At 38.3% G+C, this 22,263-nt stretch overlaps 3 protein-coding genes across 5 annotated transcripts in view; 1 reads left to right on the forward strand and 2 right to left on the reverse strand.

Moving 5' to 3' along the window:
* Window positions 1–2,725: 2,725 nt before the first annotated feature.
* Window positions 2,726–22,263, reverse strand: part of il4i1 (interleukin 4 induced 1) — a 24,331-nt gene continuing 4,793 nt past the window's right edge. For 2 of the 3 annotated variants that reach the window (XM_032509490.1, XM_032509484.1), the window contains exons 7-8: window positions 22,044–22,180; window positions 17,620–19,805 (exon numbers count right to left, since the gene is read on the reverse strand). In XM_032509490.1, the coding sequence (XP_032365381.1) occupies window positions 19,037–19,805; window positions 22,044–22,180 (906 nt within the window). In that variant the 3' untranslated portion in view covers window positions 17,620–19,036. Of the gene's footprint in view, window positions 2,741–9,330; window positions 9,342–17,619; window positions 19,806–22,043; window positions 22,181–22,263 lie in introns of those variants that run through there. The other variant, XR_004329764.1, reaches the window with a different exon arrangement.
* LOC116680483 (succinate dehydrogenase [ubiquinone] cytochrome b small subunit B, mitochondrial) lies at window positions 5,203–12,946 on the reverse strand. Its single transcript, XM_032509495.1, has 4 exons — window positions 12,805–12,946; window positions 11,619–11,729; window positions 9,643–9,793; window positions 5,203–6,609 (listed from the first exon to the last, which is right to left on the reverse strand). The coding sequence occupies exons 1-4, from the start codon at window positions 12,851–12,853 to the stop codon at window positions 6,444–6,446; spliced, it is 477 nt and encodes a 158-aa protein (XP_032365386.1). The 5' UTR covers window positions 12,854–12,946; the 3' UTR covers window positions 5,203–6,443.
* On the forward strand, window positions 14,633–17,170 carry timm8b (translocase of inner mitochondrial membrane 8 homolog B (yeast)). Its single transcript, XM_032509501.1, has 2 exons — window positions 14,633–14,885; window positions 16,493–17,170. Exons 1-2 carry the CDS (start codon window positions 14,784–14,786, stop codon window positions 16,658–16,660), a joined length of 270 nt encoding a protein of 89 aa, XP_032365392.1. The 5' UTR covers window positions 14,633–14,783; the 3' UTR covers window positions 16,661–17,170.

A 22,263-nucleotide genomic window follows, 5' to 3' on the forward strand; every position in this document is an offset into this window, starting at 1 on the left:
TCTCTCATTTACAGTAACAATGGAATGCATGTAAAATGCAGGTGATATATTTGTGTTTCAATGTACAATATAAACAGCTTTTCACTAGGTTTAGAACATGATGTTTCCTGTTCTGACATACAGTGTGAAAGTATTTTCTAATTTGTCAGTAAAAATCCATTGTTTTGGTCTTGGTTGAGCTTTTTTTTGTAAAAGATGTTCAAGCATTTTCAATTTTCTGTTAACTGTATGTATTTTGTGTCAAAGCAACAAGAAGTGTGTTAATTGTATGGCCTACACAGACAGGTGGTGTGGCAACTGCGTTAAGAGTTTAGGAAAGTTGTTAAAAGTATTGGGAAAAAATTGCCATAGTAATCTCAATAAAAAAACAGAAGGTTATAGCCTACTGTGATGTCTTCAACAAATCACTCCTGCAGCATTACCTGATGGAATTAAAATCATGGAGTGTGAATGACTCATATTGGGCTGCTTTTTTGAAATATCTTGTAGTATTGTGGACACTGGAAAATAAATGTGGCATTTTGGAGCCTATTGTGTAATATAAAGATGTCCCTATGTCAAGATGCGTCCTTGCAGCTGTACTTTAAACATCCTGTCCATGTTTGAAACTGTTGAGTCGGACCCAGAACTACAGCTATGGGAAGCTGGGGCATCAAACAGAGCCAGCGCTCTCCACCACCTTTTATCAAAACACCAAATGAGGCGAAAATGTGTTCATTAAAGAAAAAATGACAAGAAGCATTGAAGCTCTTCTCGAGGATTGTCTCGTTTTTGTTTCTTTGCTTTAATTTGTTACCCATCTTTTAGTACACTTAAAACTAAAGCCATTATGCGTGGAATTTGAAAAAAAATGGCCCCATCCATTGGTCACATCAAAAAGGACTCTGTGGCAGACAGAAATGTAATATACCATAACCAAAAAAAGACTTGTTTTTTTACCAGGTCTACCTGATGGCTACCAATGGCTGCTCCCGTGTTACATTTTGTCAAACATTTCAGAATGCCTTCTACTTTAAAGGTAAAAGTGATTTCATATTTTATTCTTTCTTGTAGTACTTATTACTATTATATGGTATAAAATACTATATTGTATTCATTATGATGTCTATATAATCACTATTCTTTTTTTACTGCTTGTTAATAAATCCTGAAATCTTCTCTTTTACTGTCCACTGCTTGCTATTTAAAGTGGAAACAGCAGGTAAGGAAATTCTTGTATTGTTTTTAAATCACACAATTCTAGGCAATACGTTTGTGGCAAATGCATACCTCAGCTTCATGATTGTGTCCTATTTCCTCCATTTATGGTAAAATTATAGATGTAGTAGATTGCAAGTGTATGATGGTACTGGTGTAACTATGTTCTTCTCACGAAATGCAGGTGTGGATGAAGACACTTTTAGAATTGGAACGGTCAACAAGAATTGTTTGGTCCGAAGCATGGATAACAAATTCCTGCTTTTAAATGCTGAAAGTCAATTTCAAGTACAAAACTTAAACACCGATCAGCTATGTCTCCCTGGTAAGATGCAGCCAAGTACAGCAAAATATACAGTATAGTACTTTAATTCAGCCTTAATAGACGGGTTTCCCGTTTCCAGTCATGACTAGGGTTGGGTATCGTTTGGATTTTTGAACTGGTGCTTTTAAAACAATCCCATTCATAAACCGATTCTTAAAAAACTAAAAAAATTACATCACAGAAAGGCTCTTCTTTTTTTTTAATTGAAATTGATTTCAATTTAACAAAGTAGTAACGTTTTAAAGAACTTAATCAAGTATACTAAGTAAACCTAAGTCACCTAACACAAAACTACAATAATTGACAGTTACATACTCATAACAAGTAACAACTAAATACATGTTACTTGTTAAGTAAGTACGCTAACCAGAGCCCAGAGGGAAAATATGGCGTTTTAAAAGTAGCCTACATTTACTGTAGTTAGCTAACGGTCGATCACAGAGAAAGTGTGTTATTTTTACGTCAGTTTTGGAGTGACAGAGGGAAAATAGTTCAGTTGACACATTAAGTGGAACTGAAATTTAAGAATCAAAATTTGCCTTCTAATCCGGTCCCATTCCTCCCTGTTGTGTATGGAACCGGGTCTTGGTACCCAACCCTAGTCATGACAGCTTCTATATGGACATGTTCATCATTTAAAAATGAAGCAAGTTGCTGGAAATCAGTTTTTAGAGGTAGAAATTTACATATTTTACAAAATGCCACATACATGTTTGTCAGCTCCTACTAACATGACCCTGGCATTTTAACATGACCATGTTCGTCAGGAAATGCAAGGAGCATGGAAGCCTCCTTGCATTTAATATTTTCAATGTTCCCATGTATAAAATTCCTGCTCTTTGCAAGAAAGATATACCAGGCAGACACTGGACATGTGTACATATGCCTGATGGCGTACATTGTTGCAAAAACTCGTAATATTAAATACAATGTGTACAGGCCTTTGCCGTCATCCAAAACTGTGTCACTAAAAGATTTAATAAGTAATGTTCATCAGCCACCATGGAAATAGGCACTGCACACCTGTTAAACTGATATGTCCCTTGAAAGTGACAAAGATCTACTGATGACGCAGCCGATTACAGAGGTCACACTGGGAAAATATTCTTTTAAATAAAAGATTAAAATCTTTGTCAGATTTGGCGTTTCTATAACAATCCATCGTCCATCCATCATTTAGGAACATGTTGCGTTTTCCACTTGCTTATGATTTCTTTTCTTTTTAGACTGCAAATTCCAAATCCAGACTTACAATGAATCCCCAGCCAAAATCGGTAAAGGGAAGCCGGCCATGCTGTATGTGAAAAGGAATAACAAGAACATGGTGGTATGCTGCAGCAAGACACCGCACGAAATCTATCCTGAGGAAATGGTGAGTATTTAACAATAATTTAGTGATTTACAGCGTGTGGTGTGAAGGTCCACTTTGAGTGGTTCTGATGACAGAGGAACAACATCGAGGGCCTAATTTTATTACGTAGAATATTCTGAAAAAGATCCAATTTTGAGTACTGATGAGTTTCTTTCCTGTCTGTAATAAACATAGGCCTCCTTGATGTTTGTCAAACATGCTGTAGAACCTAAAGAAGTGTAAGCAGATGTGCGTTGCGTCCTCCAGTCTCCCCAGTTTAACTCTTCCACACACCTCACCATTTGAAAACCTCCGCTGTAAATCATCCTAACCATTTCGTTGAAGTCTGCACAGTACATTAAACCTGCGGTGTGGTTAGTCAAGTTTTTTACAGAAATGTTATTGTTAAGCTGTCACATCACGTCACAGCCCTAAAATTAAAATGCCTTTGAGGAAGGAAAAACCCACAGAAAGGGAAGTAGGGGACAGCTTATCTTACAACGTAGTGGCACTAACGTCTCTTAATAGGTAAAAAACTAATTTGTTGGTTGAAGTTCAGCAGGGTAGCTGTTGTCAATGAAGGGCGACAATGTGATTACAGACTCTTATCACTGTGAACGAAATCATTTGCTGAACAAAAAATTACCAAAAGGCATTATGGGAAGAGCACAAAACCACTTTTGTGAAGGTAAATACAAGCTGGACCACATCCTTATTAACTTACATCGTAGCTCGTTTCGCCACTGCAGCGATCAGTACTGACCACTTTCAAAGATTGTTGTTCCCATCAGTCACTTAGACACGAAAACAGGGTCCAGGTGGAAAAGAAAAAAGGTAGTTGCCCTTTTAAAAGTGATTAACATGGAATACATTATGGGATGATAAAAGCAGCCAATGTGACTAGTTTTACCTGCATGAACCAATAATTCATTCATTTATTGTGAGAACTGTTTGTGACCCACGTGTGTTAAGGTTCCTCCTGTACTGTAGGCTTTCCATTCTGTCCACTGTGCTGCGGTGTGACGGAGCAGACATGTAAACCAGGCGCGCCACGTGTTTTTCCCTATAGGATCTCCCAAGTCAAATTGAGGATACCAAACACAAGGCCTTGTTCTACATGATCGGATGCACAGCAGCGAACACGTTTATGTTCAAGTCCTCGGAGCACCCGTCGGGATTCCTGGGATTTGAACCCTCTGATGATCCCTCGCTGAACAAACTGGTCTTGCATCATGAAGTGGATGACTCTTGTAGGATTTGTTTGCAATTTCCTTGACACTATCAAGAATGTCATAACGAAATCCCCCTGTTTGTCTCATTAAGGAGGACACATTGCTATATGGACAACCTGCAGTTTGTTACATTTAAATACAAGACATGTACAGTACCACTGATTTTTCTCAAATGGGGGTATTTGTACACCTAGGGCTACTTTGGAGTACTGCAGGTGTTACGTGAGATTTCATGCATAATTCCTAAAACAATTATACACTATAATAATGAATGCATCATTATTATAGTGTATAATTATTTGAGTGATTCTGAACATGTGAAACAATATTGTTGTCTGGTGAAACAAATGTATTGTGCCTCTTTCTATAGCTAGCCATTGTTTTGTTTTTTTACACCCAAAATGTTTGTGCCAGCGAGGGAGAACATTATTGGAAAAAAAGTAAGACCACTGGTATAGAATATAATCACTTTAAGTTTAAATTGCAAAACTGACAGATGTACTGTACATAACACCAGCAGTTAACCAAGTCTACTGCTGAGTATTTTGTTTTGAGTTAAAGAAATTATTTTCCTTTGTGTCATTCCATTATAAATAATTACAATTTACATTGAAACATAAGGAACACTTAGTGTTCAATATTAAATATAATTGCACAAATTGTTTAAAAAAAAGAAAAAATTAACCAATGATTGACTGAGAATATTTAGATGATGCACCTTGATATATCCATGGTAACTTTTTGGTGTGATCGTTAGTCTTCATTTCTGCCGTTAAAGCAGCTCACACTATTTCAGCTTTTAACGGTAACATAGTCACTCAAAAGTTACGTTCACCGCCATATTTAAGGTACTGATGTATTTTTCTGTAGCTGTGATTACAATTTAAAATGCAGATTACTTTTTATATACAGCATATAAACATTTTTATATTTGATATTATATACCTTTTGTACTCTTGTCATTGTCTATGTTATGTATATTTCCAGGTCATAAAATGTCAAAATATGAAAGCGCCAACTTTATTCCATTTTATTCCATCTAATCCTGTGCATATAATCTGAGAAGACATTAATTGAACAGACCAACACCAAGTTTGTAAGCTGTCAAACATTTACTGCATGAGCATTGTGACAACAGATTGAATCCAGAACCTTTCAGCGATTAAATAAACCTGTAATGCTCATTCCCGGAGCACTAACATCATTACTGGTATTAATAGCTGCATGCAAGGGCTGTGTGTATATCAATTATATGCTAGGAGTAAATGTTACAAGATTACATAATAGTTTTAATTGGCCAGCCATAATGAATTGATGTTTTTGCCAAGATGTAATAAACTTACAAAAAACTGCCAAGAATGTGTATATGGCCTAAATAAATGTTATTTTTTTTAATTGATATTTTCTTGCCGTTTGCTCATTCACACAGAGGGAAATTTAGAATTTATACATTTAACAACTAAATGGTACAGGGGCGTTGACGTTCCCGTCGGAATGAGCATTTATCGGCAGAGGACGACATTCTCCAGCTTTTAATTTCGGACCCTGCTGTGGATTATACACTGTTGGCTGGCGAGAGCTTGCAGGCTACCAGACTTCATTACTGCCGTGAACAGGTAGGTTTATTGCTGATACACTTCAAATCTTGCCTACCCTCCATTTAATTAACATTCCTGGATTAAACAGGCCAAGAAAAGCAACTGCAGTCTGCTCTAATAGACTCAATAGGTGGATCTTGTGAATCCTTCGTACACAGGGATTAGTGTGGAGAGTAACGTGAACATACATACAAATACAGCTCCAATCTGTAGTGCTGACCCGTTATTTTGGTTGGGTTTATGAGCAAAGGGTAGTATGCAACACATTGTGATTGAAGTAAAACACATTTAAGGAATCTGACACGAAAAAGGACCTAAACAGGAAGAAAAATGAAAACTGCGCTATTCTGTAAGACTTAATAGAAGTCATAGCAGTCTTGTTGAACACGTATGTCCCCATTAAAGATAACGATCACATGCCAAGATACATGACAGCTCTTATTTGTAGAATTGGTCGTGACATTTGAGTTAACTGGACTACAGGCTGATTTAGAATAAATAAAAGTCCACATCGAACACAAACTGAAGCTAAGCTGTGCAAATGGATGTCACTTTGTTTAGTTGACCACGCTTGAATTGATAGACATTGATTACACCCTTATGAATCTCTAATATTGTCAAAAGTTATCTATTCATAAGAATTTACATAGAACACCTTGAACTTTTACAAATAGCCGGGGCGAGATAGCTAACATCCCAGTGTCGAGGTCCTCCCAAGCTTCCCAGTCCATATTTATTCTTTATTTGCTCCAGAGCAGTGCAACGGCTTTGCAGATTCCCACGTCGTTGTAGTTGAAGTAGCAAAGACCAGCGAAGGTGACCGTGGACAGGAGGAAGAGGCCTGCATTGGCAATCTTGATCTTCGTGTCCCCATGAACGTAGTCTGTAAGCACCTGTCCAAGACCCCTACAAGACAAAAACACAAAAATGTGTTTTTAGAGTGAGACGGGGACAGGATGAGGAGGCTGGAGGGGCAAGCTGGTCCTGTATTGTTTAAAAATACTTCTAACGTCAGCAAGAAATAACGTCACCCAACAATGCTTAAAGTCAGACGTGCTGTGCCGAAATGCACTTTGGGAGTCATAGATAACTTCTCACTTTCCATTTTTTTGTACATATGCTTGTACCTTAAACTTTATAATAAAAAAAACCAAACATGTTTTCTTTTGAAGCTAGACTGATAAATAGGCCAGGCTCCTACCACCCTAATTAAAAAAAGCTTAATGTCTTATTGAAGGCTACTTCCAACATTCCATAGTGCTACAAAAATCCTGTTAGGCGCAGACTATGCTTATCCCCAGTCCCGCAGAAAAGACTAGACTTTCCAACGTTCTTATGCCAATGACAACACCTAACGACATCAGAGCAGTAGGTCAAAGAGGACGTGGCTTGACCCTTTGAGAGATGCACTTGTGTTGAAAGCCGTTGCTTAATAAGACTTATCCCTACTCATGACTGGGATTTATAGCCTACACCAGCCATGCTGTTTAGGCGGCGCTCTAACTGATGGAAGAACACATCGCGGTGACGCTAAGCCAGAGCCAACGACTCAAGTCTACAAACACAGCCGAACGGACCACGGCTGCATTAATAACGGCTGACAGCTACGGCGAGATGGCTCGCTCTCCCCTCCCCCTCCCCCTCCCCAAGAGACTTTGGGAAATAGCTTTGTGGATGGTTCAAAGAACCTTCATTCATATTCCCCAAAAGCTCTTGATCTGTAAACCACAATCTGCTGGTGTATGACTACAAAAGATGATGATTGTATTTGACTTGGATGCTGAAGTCAAATTAATACCCCAGATGCACTGGACTACAACTCCCTATGGACCTCACATGAAGGAGTTCACCTGCCACATTTGCTTTTTTCCGGGATAAGGGAAGTCTGGGAGGCAGTTAAATTAATTTATATTTAAGTTTGTGGTACTGGTAAATTTTATTACCCAGTCTAGCCTCATTGATGTGAGCAGGGTGGATATTTTGTGTTATTAACACCTCGCAGCCCCCAAAATGAGAAAGTTGATCAACTTTACCACTTTAACAGTTTCAACAAAAACTACACAACAACACTAAGGTATCTGTATTGGTGTACTGATAGAAGTTGTCCAATATGCACAGATACTTTTTTTTTTACAGAACATGTAGAAAACGATGCTTAGGGTAATTTAGAAATTGTCATCATGTAGTTCTTGGTCAGCATTGACAAATACAGAACTTACAGTATTTTATTTTGCTAGTTTTATTTTCTCAGTGTTCATTTTTAGAATTGGTTGACATACAGTACATTGTATGCATAATTTATAATATTAAATATGCTTTAATAAAAGTTATTTGTTTAAGAAAGCAGCCTTCTAAGTAGCTTTGCATGGTCATATCAGTGCACAATCCCCAAAAATCCACTTTATCGGCCGCAATATCTGTTAATTTCCCCCGTGTAAAATCGGTCTGAAAGTTCCCACATAGTTCTGCTCTAAACACAGCATAGAGCCTTCATGAAGGTTGGATCTATGTCGCTTAAAAAAACAAAAGTAACATTATACAAGAACTACCACGAGAAGAGGAAATAGCCTGGCCTCCTTTTAGCCACAAACTGACCAGAGGAATACCTTTGCCCCCCCCATGTAGTTACCAAGTAAACAGGATGTGACGCTATTTCATTTGAAAGCTGTGGGTTAGAAATGGAATGTATGGTGCTGATTCAATGTGTTAAATGTCATATTTTAAAAAAAAGGATAATAAAAGCATCATTACAGAGAAATGATCTGTTTAAACTTAAATATGGATATGAATATGAAACCTTTCTATGTTCACACGCAGGGATGTATTGATTACCGGTGTAAACCACGGTAGAAATGTTGACATCACAATTACCCTTTTCATTTAAAATATCCTCATCCTCTCGGTGGATTGCCACGTTGTGGAAACCCTGTGTTTAATCCTTCTCATCATTATACGAGGCACCTGCGCTCAGACAAGAGAAGGGGACAGAATGTAGCAGCAGACTGTTTTCTTTATCTTTTCTTTTTTGAAGTGATGTGGGTAGCCCACAACGTAAGTTAAAACTATCCTGTAGCTTGCTAAACTGTCGGGTTTTACCGTCTCGTTACCTTCAATAAGTGTTCTGCTACGAGGTGGAAGTTTAGCCCGTGTTATGTGTGACATTTGGGGGGGACGGAGAAAGAGAGATTATTGCCTTGGTAATATTGCTGTGTTTCTTATTGCACAGCTGCCAGATGTGCAGATTGCTTAATATTACTTGTGCAGCCACATGCTGATGTTCAGGTTGTACGGGCAATTTGCTAGCAACGTGCAATCCCCAGTAAACAGACCAGCGCTGTGGAGCCACATGTTAGCTATTGAAAAGTGTATTACAGTGTTTGCTCCATTGTGGATATGTGTGCTATGATAGATAGATAGATAGATAGATAGATAGATAGATAGATAGATAGATAGTACACCTATGTTAATTATTACAGAGAAATGTATGCAATTCTTAGTATTGTTTCTTTTTATATGCTGGTGGCTATAAGATTCAGTTTTGGTAAATAATGTTTACAGTAAGTCAGATGCTTATTAATGTGCCTTACTATTTGTTTATATTTCAGAACCACATCCAACACATGTAACGTCAAATACAACTTCATAGTTTACTTAATGTTTCAGCAGCCAGTTTTTAAAAAGCTTTTACAAGCCTATTGTCAATATTTTTGTAATATAATAAACACGGTTCCACTTTTTGAAACTACTTCAGCGTGTTTAGGCCTATCAGTGCTTTCTAAACATATTGAACACACTTTTAAAAAATTCTGTGATAATACCAAAACCAGTAATAATTTCGGTCACGATAACCGTGAGGCTAAATTTATATATCGTTATATCCCTACTCGCACGAACAAAACTTCCATCCTTAGGGTTCAGATCAGTGTTTGGCCATCTTACCAGTGTCCATGCAGGGTGAGGGCGGCAGCCAAGGAGTAGTCAATGACAGGACAGGGGTTAAAATAGGCTGCAGGTCCCATGGCCAGAAGCAAGATGCTCAGCACTCGCTCTGCCGTCCAGTGCAGAGAGGCGGCTTTGGAGCCGGAGCCCGCTGTAGAGCAAGAGAGACAACACACTTAATTCTCTGCATGGTACAAGTAAAAACAGCTGTCCCCGAACAAAGAGCTAGACACAATTCTGTTTACCTGGCTTGATGACCCTCAAGAGTTCTGATCTACACACACACACACACACACACTTAGAGTTTTGAAGGAATAGGTAAACATTTTGGGAAATGCACCTTGTTGCCGAGTGTTAAATGAGAAGGTCGATAGTACCTCTTCTATTGTCTGTAGTGTAAATATGAAGCCATCGCCAGCCATGGAAGGGTCATGAGACAATGGGCCCCTGAGCACAGACATGTGAGCAAGACCCCAGACTAAATGGCACCATGCAGCAGTGTCATTTATAGTCAGCAGTTGCTGCCCCGAAACCCTGGAACAAGTTACCCCCTGATATTTGGATGATGAAAGATGTGACTCTATTTAGGTCTAAATTAAAAACCTATTTGTTCAGGCTGGCTTTTAATACATAGTGGTGTGTCAATTTCCTTCTCTTGTTTCTATGTAACCTTTTCTGATTGCACTGTGTTATACGCCTCATTCTTTTTTGTATGCTGTGTTTTGTACTTGGTTCCTGATGTAAAGCACTACCTGCTGGTTGCTGTAAAGTGCTTTATGAATACATTTGGACTGTTTTTGTTTTTTTTTAATAGTCGTTCTGTGTCTCATTCAGTAATATTTTGCAGGTGAAGGTACAAAACTGACTTAGGAGATGGTTGTAGCTGTTTAGTGTTTCTTTGTTGGTCGTTTTATTGGTCTCTGTAGTAGTTTTAGAATTGATATCACGATTGTATGCCACAGTTGTTTTCTCACAAAGTGTAACGTTGATTGCATACATGAACCATGACAAAAAAACAAATTGGCAGTACCAAACATATTTTTTCTGGCACCTATATCTCATTGCGCATCACCAAATGCTTGTAAACACAGAGGCTTCAATGAAGAGAAGGGAGAGCATTGCAGCTCTTGGGAGCACTTTAAAACCTATTTCATACAGTCTATGTTTAACACTCACAGAAGAAGAAGTAGTAGCGTTTGTGATGCAGTCGGCTCGTATAATTAAATGAGAATCAAAGTCATTCGTGGCAGAGAATAGTGATATCAATTCTAAGCTAAAAATTGTGATTCATATTTTTGCCCAAATCATGCAGGCTTACTCCACCCTTTCGTCATTCTGTAAATGACCCACTAACCTGAATAGTGGGCCGCAGTGGGTAAAACCTGCTTGCACTGAGCAGATCTTACATGAACCTAGTGTCAAAATACTGCTACCACTCTGGCATTTATGGTTGATAATAATGACCACCAACTTTCATGCTAAACCTGAAAAAAAAACTGCTCCCTGCAAACTGGAAGGCACATACACACACACTCTACTAAAAAGACAATAAACTGAATCAATCTGCATTATTGGCAAAAACTAATCAGAATGATCCAGTTTGACACAAATCAGACTCCCTTTCCTGTTCATTTGTATTACTATTGGTCCATTCTCTGCAACCAACTGGACTTTGACCACTTTATCATATCGCATGTATTACACTATGTATTGTTTTATGATACTTGGACTGAGCATTACTTGGTTTTAATGAAACGTCATTTACAATAGTTCGGTGGGAAAACTGTTGCTTATAATGTTTACTTGTTAAAACTGTGTCACATATGTTGTTTCTAATCTGTGGTCATTTCCGGGGCTGTGGTTTGCCACACTGTTGGTTTGCTAAATAGAATAAGGTTTTCCTGTTTTTCTGTATACTTGCTGTAGCCTATATACTGTATGTACTACTACATATACTTCTATTTGTCAACACTGACCGTACAGAGCCTGGGACGCATGAATCCTCGCGGTCAGCTGGTAGGACTGCTCCTGGTATTTGTGTGGTACAACCAGCGGCCTGGCCAACAGAGTGCTTTGGTAGAACAGAGCTGAAGAGAAAAGACAAACAATTATATTCCCAAATGGGCACATATGATGAAATTTACTCACAGAATGAACTGTAAACCACAAAATAAAACTTTAGTACTCAGCGCAGAACTGTGGAGATAGGTCTGGCGATGCGAGACTACTCGGCATGCAACGTACTGTACGTTTTAAGGCAAAAGATAAAGGCCAATTATGTTAACAACATATTCTGCTCTGTTCAAACATATTATATATTACAAATTAAGTTAGTGTCAATCACATTTTCCACCCCATGCTGAATATTAATGTTAAGTGTCTTTTTTTTCCTGTCTTGAAAGTGTTTCCAAAAATTCTTAGCAACATTAAAACTTAGGTCCTACATGTTCAAAACTTTTTTTGTTTTGCAAATACAGCCTTAAAATTAGCATAAATAATAATATCTTATTTATAATTTCTGCTGGATGGCAATGGATTTTTCTTAAGGATGGCATTTGTTGGCACTGAAGCAGCGATAAACTGTGGGTAAAAAAATAAATAAATATTTTACAGTTGACCCAAACAGTCAAAGGAGGGCGACTGAAAGCAGTCTTAAACTAACATGAACTTTTACAAAAATAGATTAGATGCTGAGATTTTTGGTAAGATGTATGTATGCCGAATTAAAAACGCAGTGTTGTTATCTTCGAAAATATCTGTTGGAACGTTTCACTTGGTATGTATTTTTGTCATTAAGTGTGTTAATTTTAAATTCACAAGTTTCTGACTAGAGTTTGGCATACAATTCTGCGTCTCTCGTGCGAGTAACAACGTCATGGTACCATCACCACGGTAGCAAATCTCAATTCCATCTCAGTGCGCAAGTGTTAGAGAAATAAGGTTACTCGCCCATTAGCTAGCTAATTAACGTTACCAGTGACTGGCTTGTTAACTAAAGTCGTGAACTTGAAAGCAGTAACCTAGTCTCTGCCAGACCTGCTTTGCTCGTTCACGACTATTACTCGACCTCCCATCTGTCAAAACGCTCTGCTTTCACACTTAAGTTTGCACATATTTTCCGAAAAAAAGACAGAAGCACTGAAAACAGACAGAAATACCCACGTTTTACTCCTCTGCGACACACAGAACCCAACCTGATAATAGCCGCCATGATAATGAAGGTCACCAGCACAGTTACCCGGATGTAGATGCTAGTAGTCAGCGGCACAAAGATGTTGTATGTTTGAGAAGATCAGCAACTCTGTTTCAACTCAGATTCGACTCGTTTTGCTCTCAAAGTACCCACACAGAAATAGACACAAAGCTACAAACCACAACAAAGCTTAACAACATAAACATTTGGCTATTATGCATGTAGCCTATATATATAAACAAATGCCTATAGGCCTACATTATGTATGATTATGCCATTCACATATGTTCATACACAAGGGGAATACGATGGTTAATGAAAATAAAAAATAATCAAAAGAAAACGTTGACTAAGCAATAAAATATAATTACTGAATCAAAATTATGTTTACGTTGAGAATGAATCTGAAAGGGAAAACGTGCTTGTAAATGTTTGGGTCTCATTTTTTTGTTTTTTCATCATAGACCGTTAATAGATATACAGTCTGTGGTTTTGATGCAGCTCCTGTGAAACAAAAGATGTCAGTGTTAGCGTCACTTTTTGCGTCACATTTAGCACACCGATTTACAAATGACACACTATCCTGTAAAGTGTCTCGAGATACTTATTGTTATGAACTGATAGGCTACTATAAATAGCCTACAATTGAATTGAATTGAATTAGAAGGAGCCGTCGCTGTGTGTCGCAATCATGTGATCAGTGGTATTTGGCAAGCTGACCTTTTCAATGTAAAGACAGCAATTTATGTAATATTGTAAATCTCTTTATCTTATTCGATAAGTTTTATATTCACATTTAAACTGACATGTACTTTGAGTCTCTTGAATTGGTGACAAATGAGAAAGGTGTATTAATCACTGATATCTACTCAAAATTATTTGATTAACAACTCCTGCTGTCATTATCCTCACCAGCTATCACTAATATACATCACTTCTTTATCTTTTTATTCAGTTTTGTTTAAATTATTACTTTCTTTCATATAACATCATTTGTACATATTTATGTACAGTTTTTATGTTTACGGATTGCGATGACTGATTATTTGTAAATTGAAATCTAAATAAAATGAATTAAAAAATGAATTAGAAATTTAAAAAAAGTATTTGACAAGCTGCAGGAATAGATGCATCAAAGATTAGTTTAGTGATGAACGATCAGTGTACACAGGAGAAATGCTGCAACAGTACAAAATAAGAAACAATGGATGGCATATTACGCTGTATTGTCAGAAATATGAGGAAGATGGAACATGTAATTTAATTCAGTATCTCAGTCAGTGGGCAGTTGGGTTGGGTACCGGAGGGTCGCTGGTTCCATCCCAAAGTTCGTACCAAAGTACGGTGGTGGACTGGTAGCTGGAGAGATGCCAGTTCACCTCCTGGGCACTGCCAAGGTGCTCTTGAGCAAGGCACCGAACCCCCAACTGCTCGGGGAGCCTTTCCATGGGCAGCCCCCCCCCCACACTCTGACATCTCTGCATTAGTGCATGTATAGGTACTGAGCATGTGTGTGTAATTCAGGCCTCTGTGTAATAACAACAGTGTAATTTTGTCGATTTTGTTGACTTATAATGTATACATTATCAACATTATTATTATTACAAAGATAAAAGCACAGTCTACTATGCTATTAAAAAAAACTCAAGAAATTAGTGTTTCCGAGTACTAGTTCTGTAGTACTAGTTCTAGACAATTATTATGATGGACACTACCTAATTTATTTTTTATTTTTATTTATCATCATTATTTTATCTTTTCTTTTTCTTTTAATATTGCATGTTAGAGGATCTGACTCACACTCCATACCAGTTGGTGGCGGTAATGCACCAATTCGTTGTTTGCCAACCGCCAATAAACCTCAAATAGGAAGAAGACAGAAGGTCACCTCATCTCAGCACCTTGTCAACGAGAATACCGAGTAGTTCTGTAACTATTTAATAACGCAATGGACAGTTTTGATAACCTCAGTGCGTCGGATAAAGCAGAGGCGACGGAGCTTCAGCGTATGATCGCGATAGAGCAGCAGAAAGCGCAGTTCCAGGCCCAGGTGTGTATGCTAACCATGCTAATCAGTCCTTTAGCATTCAGCGGTGACGGTGAGGCCCCATTCAGGAAAATGAGCCACTCTCTGTTAGAGAAACTTCCCTGAAAGGTCTTCCAAGTCCAGCTTTAATACCAAGTTTTTAGTTTGACACTGAAGCGATAGGATACACATGTCTGTAGTAGATTGTTCCGATCAGATTGTTGATTAGAAGATTGAAGGTGTAAAATCACTAATGTCACCAAGTGTAGATTTTGCATTTTAAATTCACCATTTGGTCAAAAAATATTGGACATGTAGGCTCGTAACAGTATAGGTCTGATAAGTGATAAAGGAAGCATTCAACTACTTTTATCATTCATCCGAAAGATTTTTTCTTTTAATTGGTGGTCATTCATTTACCATTTTAATTAGGGTTGGGCATAATATTGATGTATCGATATCGCGATATGAGACTAGATATCGTCTTAGGGTATATCGTAATATGGTAAGTGTTGTCTTTACCTGGTTTTACGGTGAAGTGATGTCATTTTCTGTACATCCAGACTGTTCTAGCTGTTATTTAACTTTTACACATTAAGTCATTAAATCATAGTTATCAAAATTTTTATTGTGTAAATAACATTTTTTTTTAAAGCAGTTTAGTCAACCATTCAATATCGTTGCAAAATCAACATCAAGGTATTTCGTCAAGAATATCGTGATATTTGATTTTCTGTATATCGCCCAGACCTAATTTTAATCTGTATAATGACTAATGGTACAGTCAAGGAGAATAGAAGTCTTTCAGATGTGAAAAGAAAATAACTTTCTATGAGGTTAATAATCCCTGTGCGTCAGGTCTAAAGTATATTTTGATGCGTGATACAAGTGCCACATGCCATAAAACATATAGCCTACAGTTAAAATGATCTGGATTATTACATAATAAATGGACAAACAAGGGGAAAAAGTTTATAAAAATAATTGTGTTGCTAGCTTGTGTGAATGGTTGCTTTTTGATAGTTCTTAAAACTGTTTTTACTACACATTAATGTTAACAAATATTGGCTGAAATGTCAGTACTGGTATCGGTTGGGCTCTAGGCCCAGTCACATGATTCATCTAACCATAATCAAAATAATCATTTTGTCTGAATATCTGTTCAAAATTACAAGACTCATTCATTATATATAAAGTATTTTCCCTGGATTTATCAAATACTTAGGTGTGCATATTTAGTGGAGTGGTTTAAGAGTCTATCTTAAGAAAATGTGATGCATAAAAAATAATTTTAAAAAAAAAAGGCAAATTGTCACTATATCATCATCATCATACTCTTATTATCCTCATAGCTGTGTCTAACACTAGAGAAGATAATTCATAACACTTAAAAGCTTGTAGGTAAAGCTTACTGAAGAAATCCAACTACAGTCATTAGATGTGAGAAAGGTCTTTTAGTTACATTGATGCTGTTTTTGTTGTTTTTGGCGCTTTTTTTTCAGCATTTTTCATTCATTTGTCTTAGGTGCTGACAAAAACGGCTCGGGTGCTGCACCTAAGACTTATAATGGTAGGGAAAATATAAAGGCTACATATATTAGTTATTAATCAACCATTTCTATTTCTTCCAGGTGCACACTTTCACTGACGTCTGCTGGGACAAGTGTGTGGACAGTCCGGGCTCCAAGCTGGACTACCGGACAGAGACGTGCCTGGTGAGCTGTGTGGAGCGATTCATCGACACCACCCTGTCCATCACCAACCGCTTCACGCAGATGGTGCAGAAGGGTTCTCATTAATAGTGGACTATATATTCTAACTGGACTACTGTGTAATGACCTTGATGCAATGTTTTTATTCCCAACATGTTGATGGGAGATTATGTGTGGAGGACATTTTTTACTGTTCATGCTTTCGACGGGGGGTGCTTGAATGGTCCAAAATGAGTTCAAATGGGACAACAGCGTGGTTGTGCTGCAATTGGCAGCAAGATGTACCTGTTGGAATCAAGGAGTCATGTAGTGTGACATTAGTAAAGTAACACACTGTGCTCATGTTCACCATCCTGTCTGTGATCCCTCATGTACTAAACAAAATGTGGAATACTGTTGATCCGAGCGCCCGCTCGCGTCCGTTTCAACAACAGATCTGGGTTCAGTGACTAGTTTGGATTTGTCCGTGTCTGTGTTGCTCCAGTATCATCAATCATTGGGTGGAGAAAGAATAGAAAGGTGAACTAACAACCACAACAACATTGGTGAATAATATATTGCTTTCAAAATCATGGTTAAAGAAATGGCTTAACCACACATCAAGAGGTTGCAGAATTTTATTAAGACGCTTCTTCTGTATTTGGCTGCCAGATATGTACCAAATAAACATTGGAAGTAAAGTATTTGAATAAATAGATGTTGCTCGATAATACAATAGAAGAAAGAAATGCACATATGAAAACCATTAGGTCAGTATTATGATTTTCATCTTAGGGTTGCAACAAAGTGTAGTCTGGAATCTCTTGTGGTGCGAAGTACTTGGGTGTTAGGCCTTGGCTTTGTGAGATTTAGTGTAAAGTTATTGTAAATCAATATCTAATGTTTAAAACGGAACAATTATGTCAAAGAAATGTCTACTCAGAACAGGTAGAAACACTTGGCAATAGTCTTTCCACATGGGTTCCTGGAGGGGGGAGGGGTGGGTCTACAAAATGGAAGTCTCTTAATATATAAGGAAGCTAGTTTTATAATTATATATTTTTTTCTTTTTACACAAGCTTTTAGTTCCAAACATCTGACAATTAAAAGAAAGTATATTAAATATTTGTACTCAACCTAAAAGTAAAATGAAGTAACTGAAATATAAAAAAAAAAGCTGTAATGGAATTAAACATACAGAAATGTACCATCAGGAACTCCATTCATTGGAGTTTTTCAAAACAAAAGCAAGTATTTAGTAATGCTTCTTATATACACAATCCTACAAGTATTCGGAATAGATTTGAATTGATTAGACCATTATATCGACAAGTAATTAATCACTCGAGTCCAGCTTCTCAAATGTGAGGATTTGCTGCTTTTCATTGTCTTAAGTGTACTGAAAATCCCCACTGGGATTACATTGATTGATATTTGGGCATTTTGGACTCTTGGTTCGACAAAACAAGCAACTTGCATTTCATCTTGGACTGTGCAAAAATCTGATGGTCCTTTGAATTATTTTAAACATTCATAGACAAACGTGGAATTGTGTAATCGAAAAAGCAATCAGATTTATCAGAGGTGAAAATAATGGTAAAATTCCAGTTGTAATTTAGTGTTAGAATAACAGGATACCCTGATACAGTAAAGGTCTGCAAATAACGTCCATGGGGATAATAATTATGTTTTTATTTATGCTAATCTTTGTGTGGTCTGATCAGAATGTCAGTTTATGGAGTAAATAGACAAGGCGTGTAGTTATAATGAAAAGAAATACCGAAAACATAACTGAATCAATAAATATGCACATAAAACAAAAATATACATAATATCAGAGGCGCACTGATACACCAGGATTCATTTCATTAATTGTATCTATAAAGATATTGCACATTAATCAACATTTCTATAAAAGTTGGGTTGGGAACCAGCGTTCAAGTCCCCGTACGGACCAAAGTACAGAGTGTGGATTGGTGGCTGGAGCGATGCTACTTCACCTCCTGGGCACTCCACCCTTGAGCAAGGCACCGTACCCCCCCAACCTCTCAGGGTGCTGGTCTAGCACTGGCAGCCAACTCACTCTCAATCTCCCCATTTGTGCATGAATAGGTCTTGAGCATGTGTGTGTATTTCAGGCCTGTGTGTAGTGATTACTACCAAAGTATAGTGTAAATTGTAATTTCCCCACTGGGGATCAATAAACAGTAAATCCGGCCTGTATCCAGTATCCACAATCAACAAATGATTATATCCATCTTCTTGATACATGCCAACAAGCAGAGCAGTCAAAGAGAAACAAAATCATGAAAGAGACCTCGATAGGATATTAATAGTGACAGTAAAAGTTAATAAAAATGTGAAGTAGTTAAAGTACAAGTAAATATTTCATTTCATTTCAACAGGCAAGACAAGTTCACAAGATGTACTGCTAAACCATATATATTATAAATGGAGGAACACAAGAAAATAAAGCACATACAACTAAAGTGTAAGGCTGTTAATATTTTTAGCTGCCCTGAGTGCAGACTTCATGGCAGTTTCAATCCACCCATGGGGCAAGGCTGTGTGTTCTCCTGCAAAGTGCACCCGTCCCTCACTCTGGAACAGGTCTCTGGCGTAGTGTTCCTGCTGGTAGGGTGTAAACATGGCGAAGGCTCCCAGACTGTAAGGATCTAATCCCCACTTCTTCACCAGCCCCCCTGTAAACTGAGGCCTGATGTCCTCTCCGTGGATCTTCACCAAGTCCTCCAGGACCACGGCCATCAGCTCCTCCTCGCTCATCCCTTGGAAGAGGGTGGAATCGTCAGAGCAGGTGTAGGACGCCAGGAGGGCCCCCGCAGCTGTACCGTGGAAGCTGTGACTAGGGTAGTAGATGAAGCGAGAAGGTCGGTCTGTGATGCTCTTCCCTCCTCTGATACCCTCTTTCTCCCAGAAGCGCTCCCTGAAGCTGAGTACCACCTTGGTGGAGCTGGCATAATGAACTGAGCGCAGGGCCTCCATCTTGTTCCCAGAGAGAGGGGGCTGGAAGTCAATGAAGACTGTGGCCTTGGCTGTGGCTGTCACCAGGGCATAGTCCACTGTTAGGTTGGTCAGGGCGCCTGAATTACACCAATCCTGGTATGTTACAGTCACATTGGTGCTGTCTGTTTGATTGATTAGCTTAACCTTGGAGTTGAGGAGGATCGTCGCATTTAACACCTGATAGAAAGCCTTTGGGAGGTGGTCAAAACCATCTGTCACTTCGTAGTACCTGAAAAATAACACAATAATCACAATTCATCATTTAAACTACAATCTTTTTTATATTATAGGAATACTTCACCCTTTGTTTCAAACCTTTTTTTCAAGAATTTAAGCTTTAGTGCGTAACGTTTTTTTTTATTAAAGGAGAATTCCGACCAATTTTTATGCTAATCTTGATCGCTATAAATATGCAAGTACTTTCGATTGAAAAAAACTCTACCTGAATCGGTGCAGGCAAATTTGAGTTGCTGTAGCTACCTCTACGAGCTACTGAGCTAAAACAGCAGTTGTTGGGGAAGTTTTAAAGTGACTTTGTGCCTCTTAATCTTAACATACCAAAAATATAATTAAAATGTCTGTGCAACATGAACAGGGCCCTTACGTGATAACAAGATGTGTTAACTCAGAGATTGTTTAAATTCACCTACCGTATCTCGATCTCGAAGGATGCCGGTCGGGCCTGGTAGTAGCAGGCCCGACCGGCATCCTTGTTTCTCTGAGCTATCTGCACACTGTTCTCCTTTTCCTGCTACACGGGACTTTAGCGCGAGACTACAGCTAGCCTCCAGTAATGCTATCACTGTAAAAGCCACAGACATCATTTGGCCCGTTTCCATAGTCACTGACATACCCACTACAGTGGTCAATTACCTATTTTTGAGGGGGAATAAACTTCAAGTTTTAGTCGCAAAGGCATGACCTGTCTTCTGGAGGACATAGTCAGACCAACGGGCACTCACTGGATTGTTTTCAAGGAGTGGGAGGCGAGGAAGGCGGAGAGAAATCAGAAGCAAGGATGCCGGCCGGGCCTGCTAGCATGGCTAAGGGAACTCCCACACAAATCAACACTGCCAAGCCTTGTTCTCACCAACACCAGATCAATCACACACAAAATGGATGAGCACACGGAACTGCTGCGTGATGATTCACACAGTAACATGACTGAACACACAACAGCTAGCAGGTAGCAGCTAGCAGCTAGCAGGGGGAGCTAGCTACCTGCAGGATAGAGACACGGTAGGTTAATTTAAATAATGTCTGAGTTAAAAATACATCTTGTTGTCACATAAGGGCCCTGTTCATGTTCCACAGACATTTTAATTGCTTTTTGTGTCTGTTAAGAGGCACAAAGACACTTTAAAACTTGCCCCAACAACTGCCAGCTGAGTGGAAGCTCATATACATAGGTGCAGCTACTCCATGTTAAGTGCACCAATTTGGCTTGTTTGGCTGTACTCGCATATTTGTAGAAATCAAGATTAACATAAAAATTGGAATTTTCCTTTAATGAATGTTTGATTAAAGCCATTTCCAAATTAGTTAATAAAAAGCTAATTAAGACTATCAGCTTCACAAAACACTCTCTGTATTTCTCAGCATGGCTTTGTTAAGAACATGGTGTTGATCTGCGTTTTTTTAAATCCTCGTTGGCTACTAGCCATTGCGTGGAGGAGGCATGTTGGTGCAACAGCAGTTTTGTTGTCATTACTTAGAATTCCTTATTGGGGCGACAGAAGGTACGCACTATAGCTTTAAGGTATCACAGGGTGAGTAATTGATGTACAAGTACATAATTTTGAGGGTGACATTATCCTTTAACAATGGACCAAATGACTTGCGTGTCATGTGAAAGGTGTCTCTCATAATTCATTAAACTCTGCAGTTCCCCTCAGTTCTGCAAAGTGTTTCAGTGCCTTTCAGTGCATTTTTTGTTTTTAAGGCCAGTAACTAACCTGTTTTGGTTCAGTATCATTGCTTTCATTAACCTAATTTCCAACCAGTTTTAACACATCTTTTTACACATTTTCACATATTGGAGCAACATTCATATTGGAGTCACATTTGTGTCCACCTGATGGATGTTTTACTTTAGTTTATTTAGTTTAGTCTATCCCCATTAGATAACACCTAGACGATCAGCTAGTCTTCCTGAGGTCCAAAACAACATTAAATCAGACAATATTACAACATTTTGTGACACATACAGGAAAAGAAAAGAAACATAAACTCGAACAAGTATAAAACAACACAGCAAGGAAAGAACCAGAAAAAAAAAGATGGCTATTGTATAACGATACCCAGCCCTACCCTTAACAAAATACACCAGCTTTCTCATTCCTGCCCACTGACGTTTAACTCCACAAATGAGTTTAGATGCTCAATCTCTGACAACCAGACAAGGCCAGGTCTACAGGCTCCATGTTGCCAGACACACAATGTAAATGGTTAAATAAACATGACTTACTCAGTGTTGTCATTGATGTCTGACTGCATGTACAACATTTCTATTAGCGATGTGTAGAAGAGGCTGTTTTCATTCAGGATGTCCCCAATCATCCTCAAGGCACCACGACTCAGGTTACCCTCCTTCACCAGATATTCCTGTCGGCAATCAAATCTATGTTGTGAAATCTGTCATTCAGATTTCAACTAAATGTGTGTGTGTGTGTGTGTGTGTGTGTGTG

This window comes from Etheostoma spectabile, chromosome 3 (genome assembly GCF_008692095.1).
Source record: "Etheostoma spectabile isolate EspeVRDwgs_2016 chromosome 3, UIUC_Espe_1.0, whole genome shotgun sequence".
Classification (NCBI taxonomy): domain Eukaryota; kingdom Metazoa; phylum Chordata; class Actinopteri; order Perciformes; family Percidae; genus Etheostoma; species Etheostoma spectabile.

Excerpts from the sequence above, each read along its gene's own strand:
- LOC116680483 (XM_032509495.1), bottom strand. The coding sequence starts at position 12,853 with ATGGCGGCTATTATCAGGTTGGGTTCTGTGTGTCGCAGAGGAGTAAAA. Across the intron at positions 11,730-12,804 it reads GTGTCGCAGAGGAGTAAAAC|CTCTGTTCTACCAAAGCACT; the intron begins GTGGGTATTTCT and ends TTTTCTCTTCAG. Across the intron at positions 6,610-9,642 it reads CTCACCCTGCATGGACACTG|GGGTCTTGGACAGGTGCTTA; the intron begins GTAAGATGGCCA and ends TTTGTCTTGTAG.
- timm8b (XM_032509501.1), top strand. The coding sequence starts at position 14,784 with ATGGACAGTTTTGATAACCTCAGTGCGTCGGATAAAGCAGAGGCGACG. Across the intron at positions 14,886-16,492 it reads AAGCGCAGTTCCAGGCCCAG|GTGCACACTTTCACTGACGT; the intron begins GTGTGTATGCTA and ends TATTTCTTCCAG.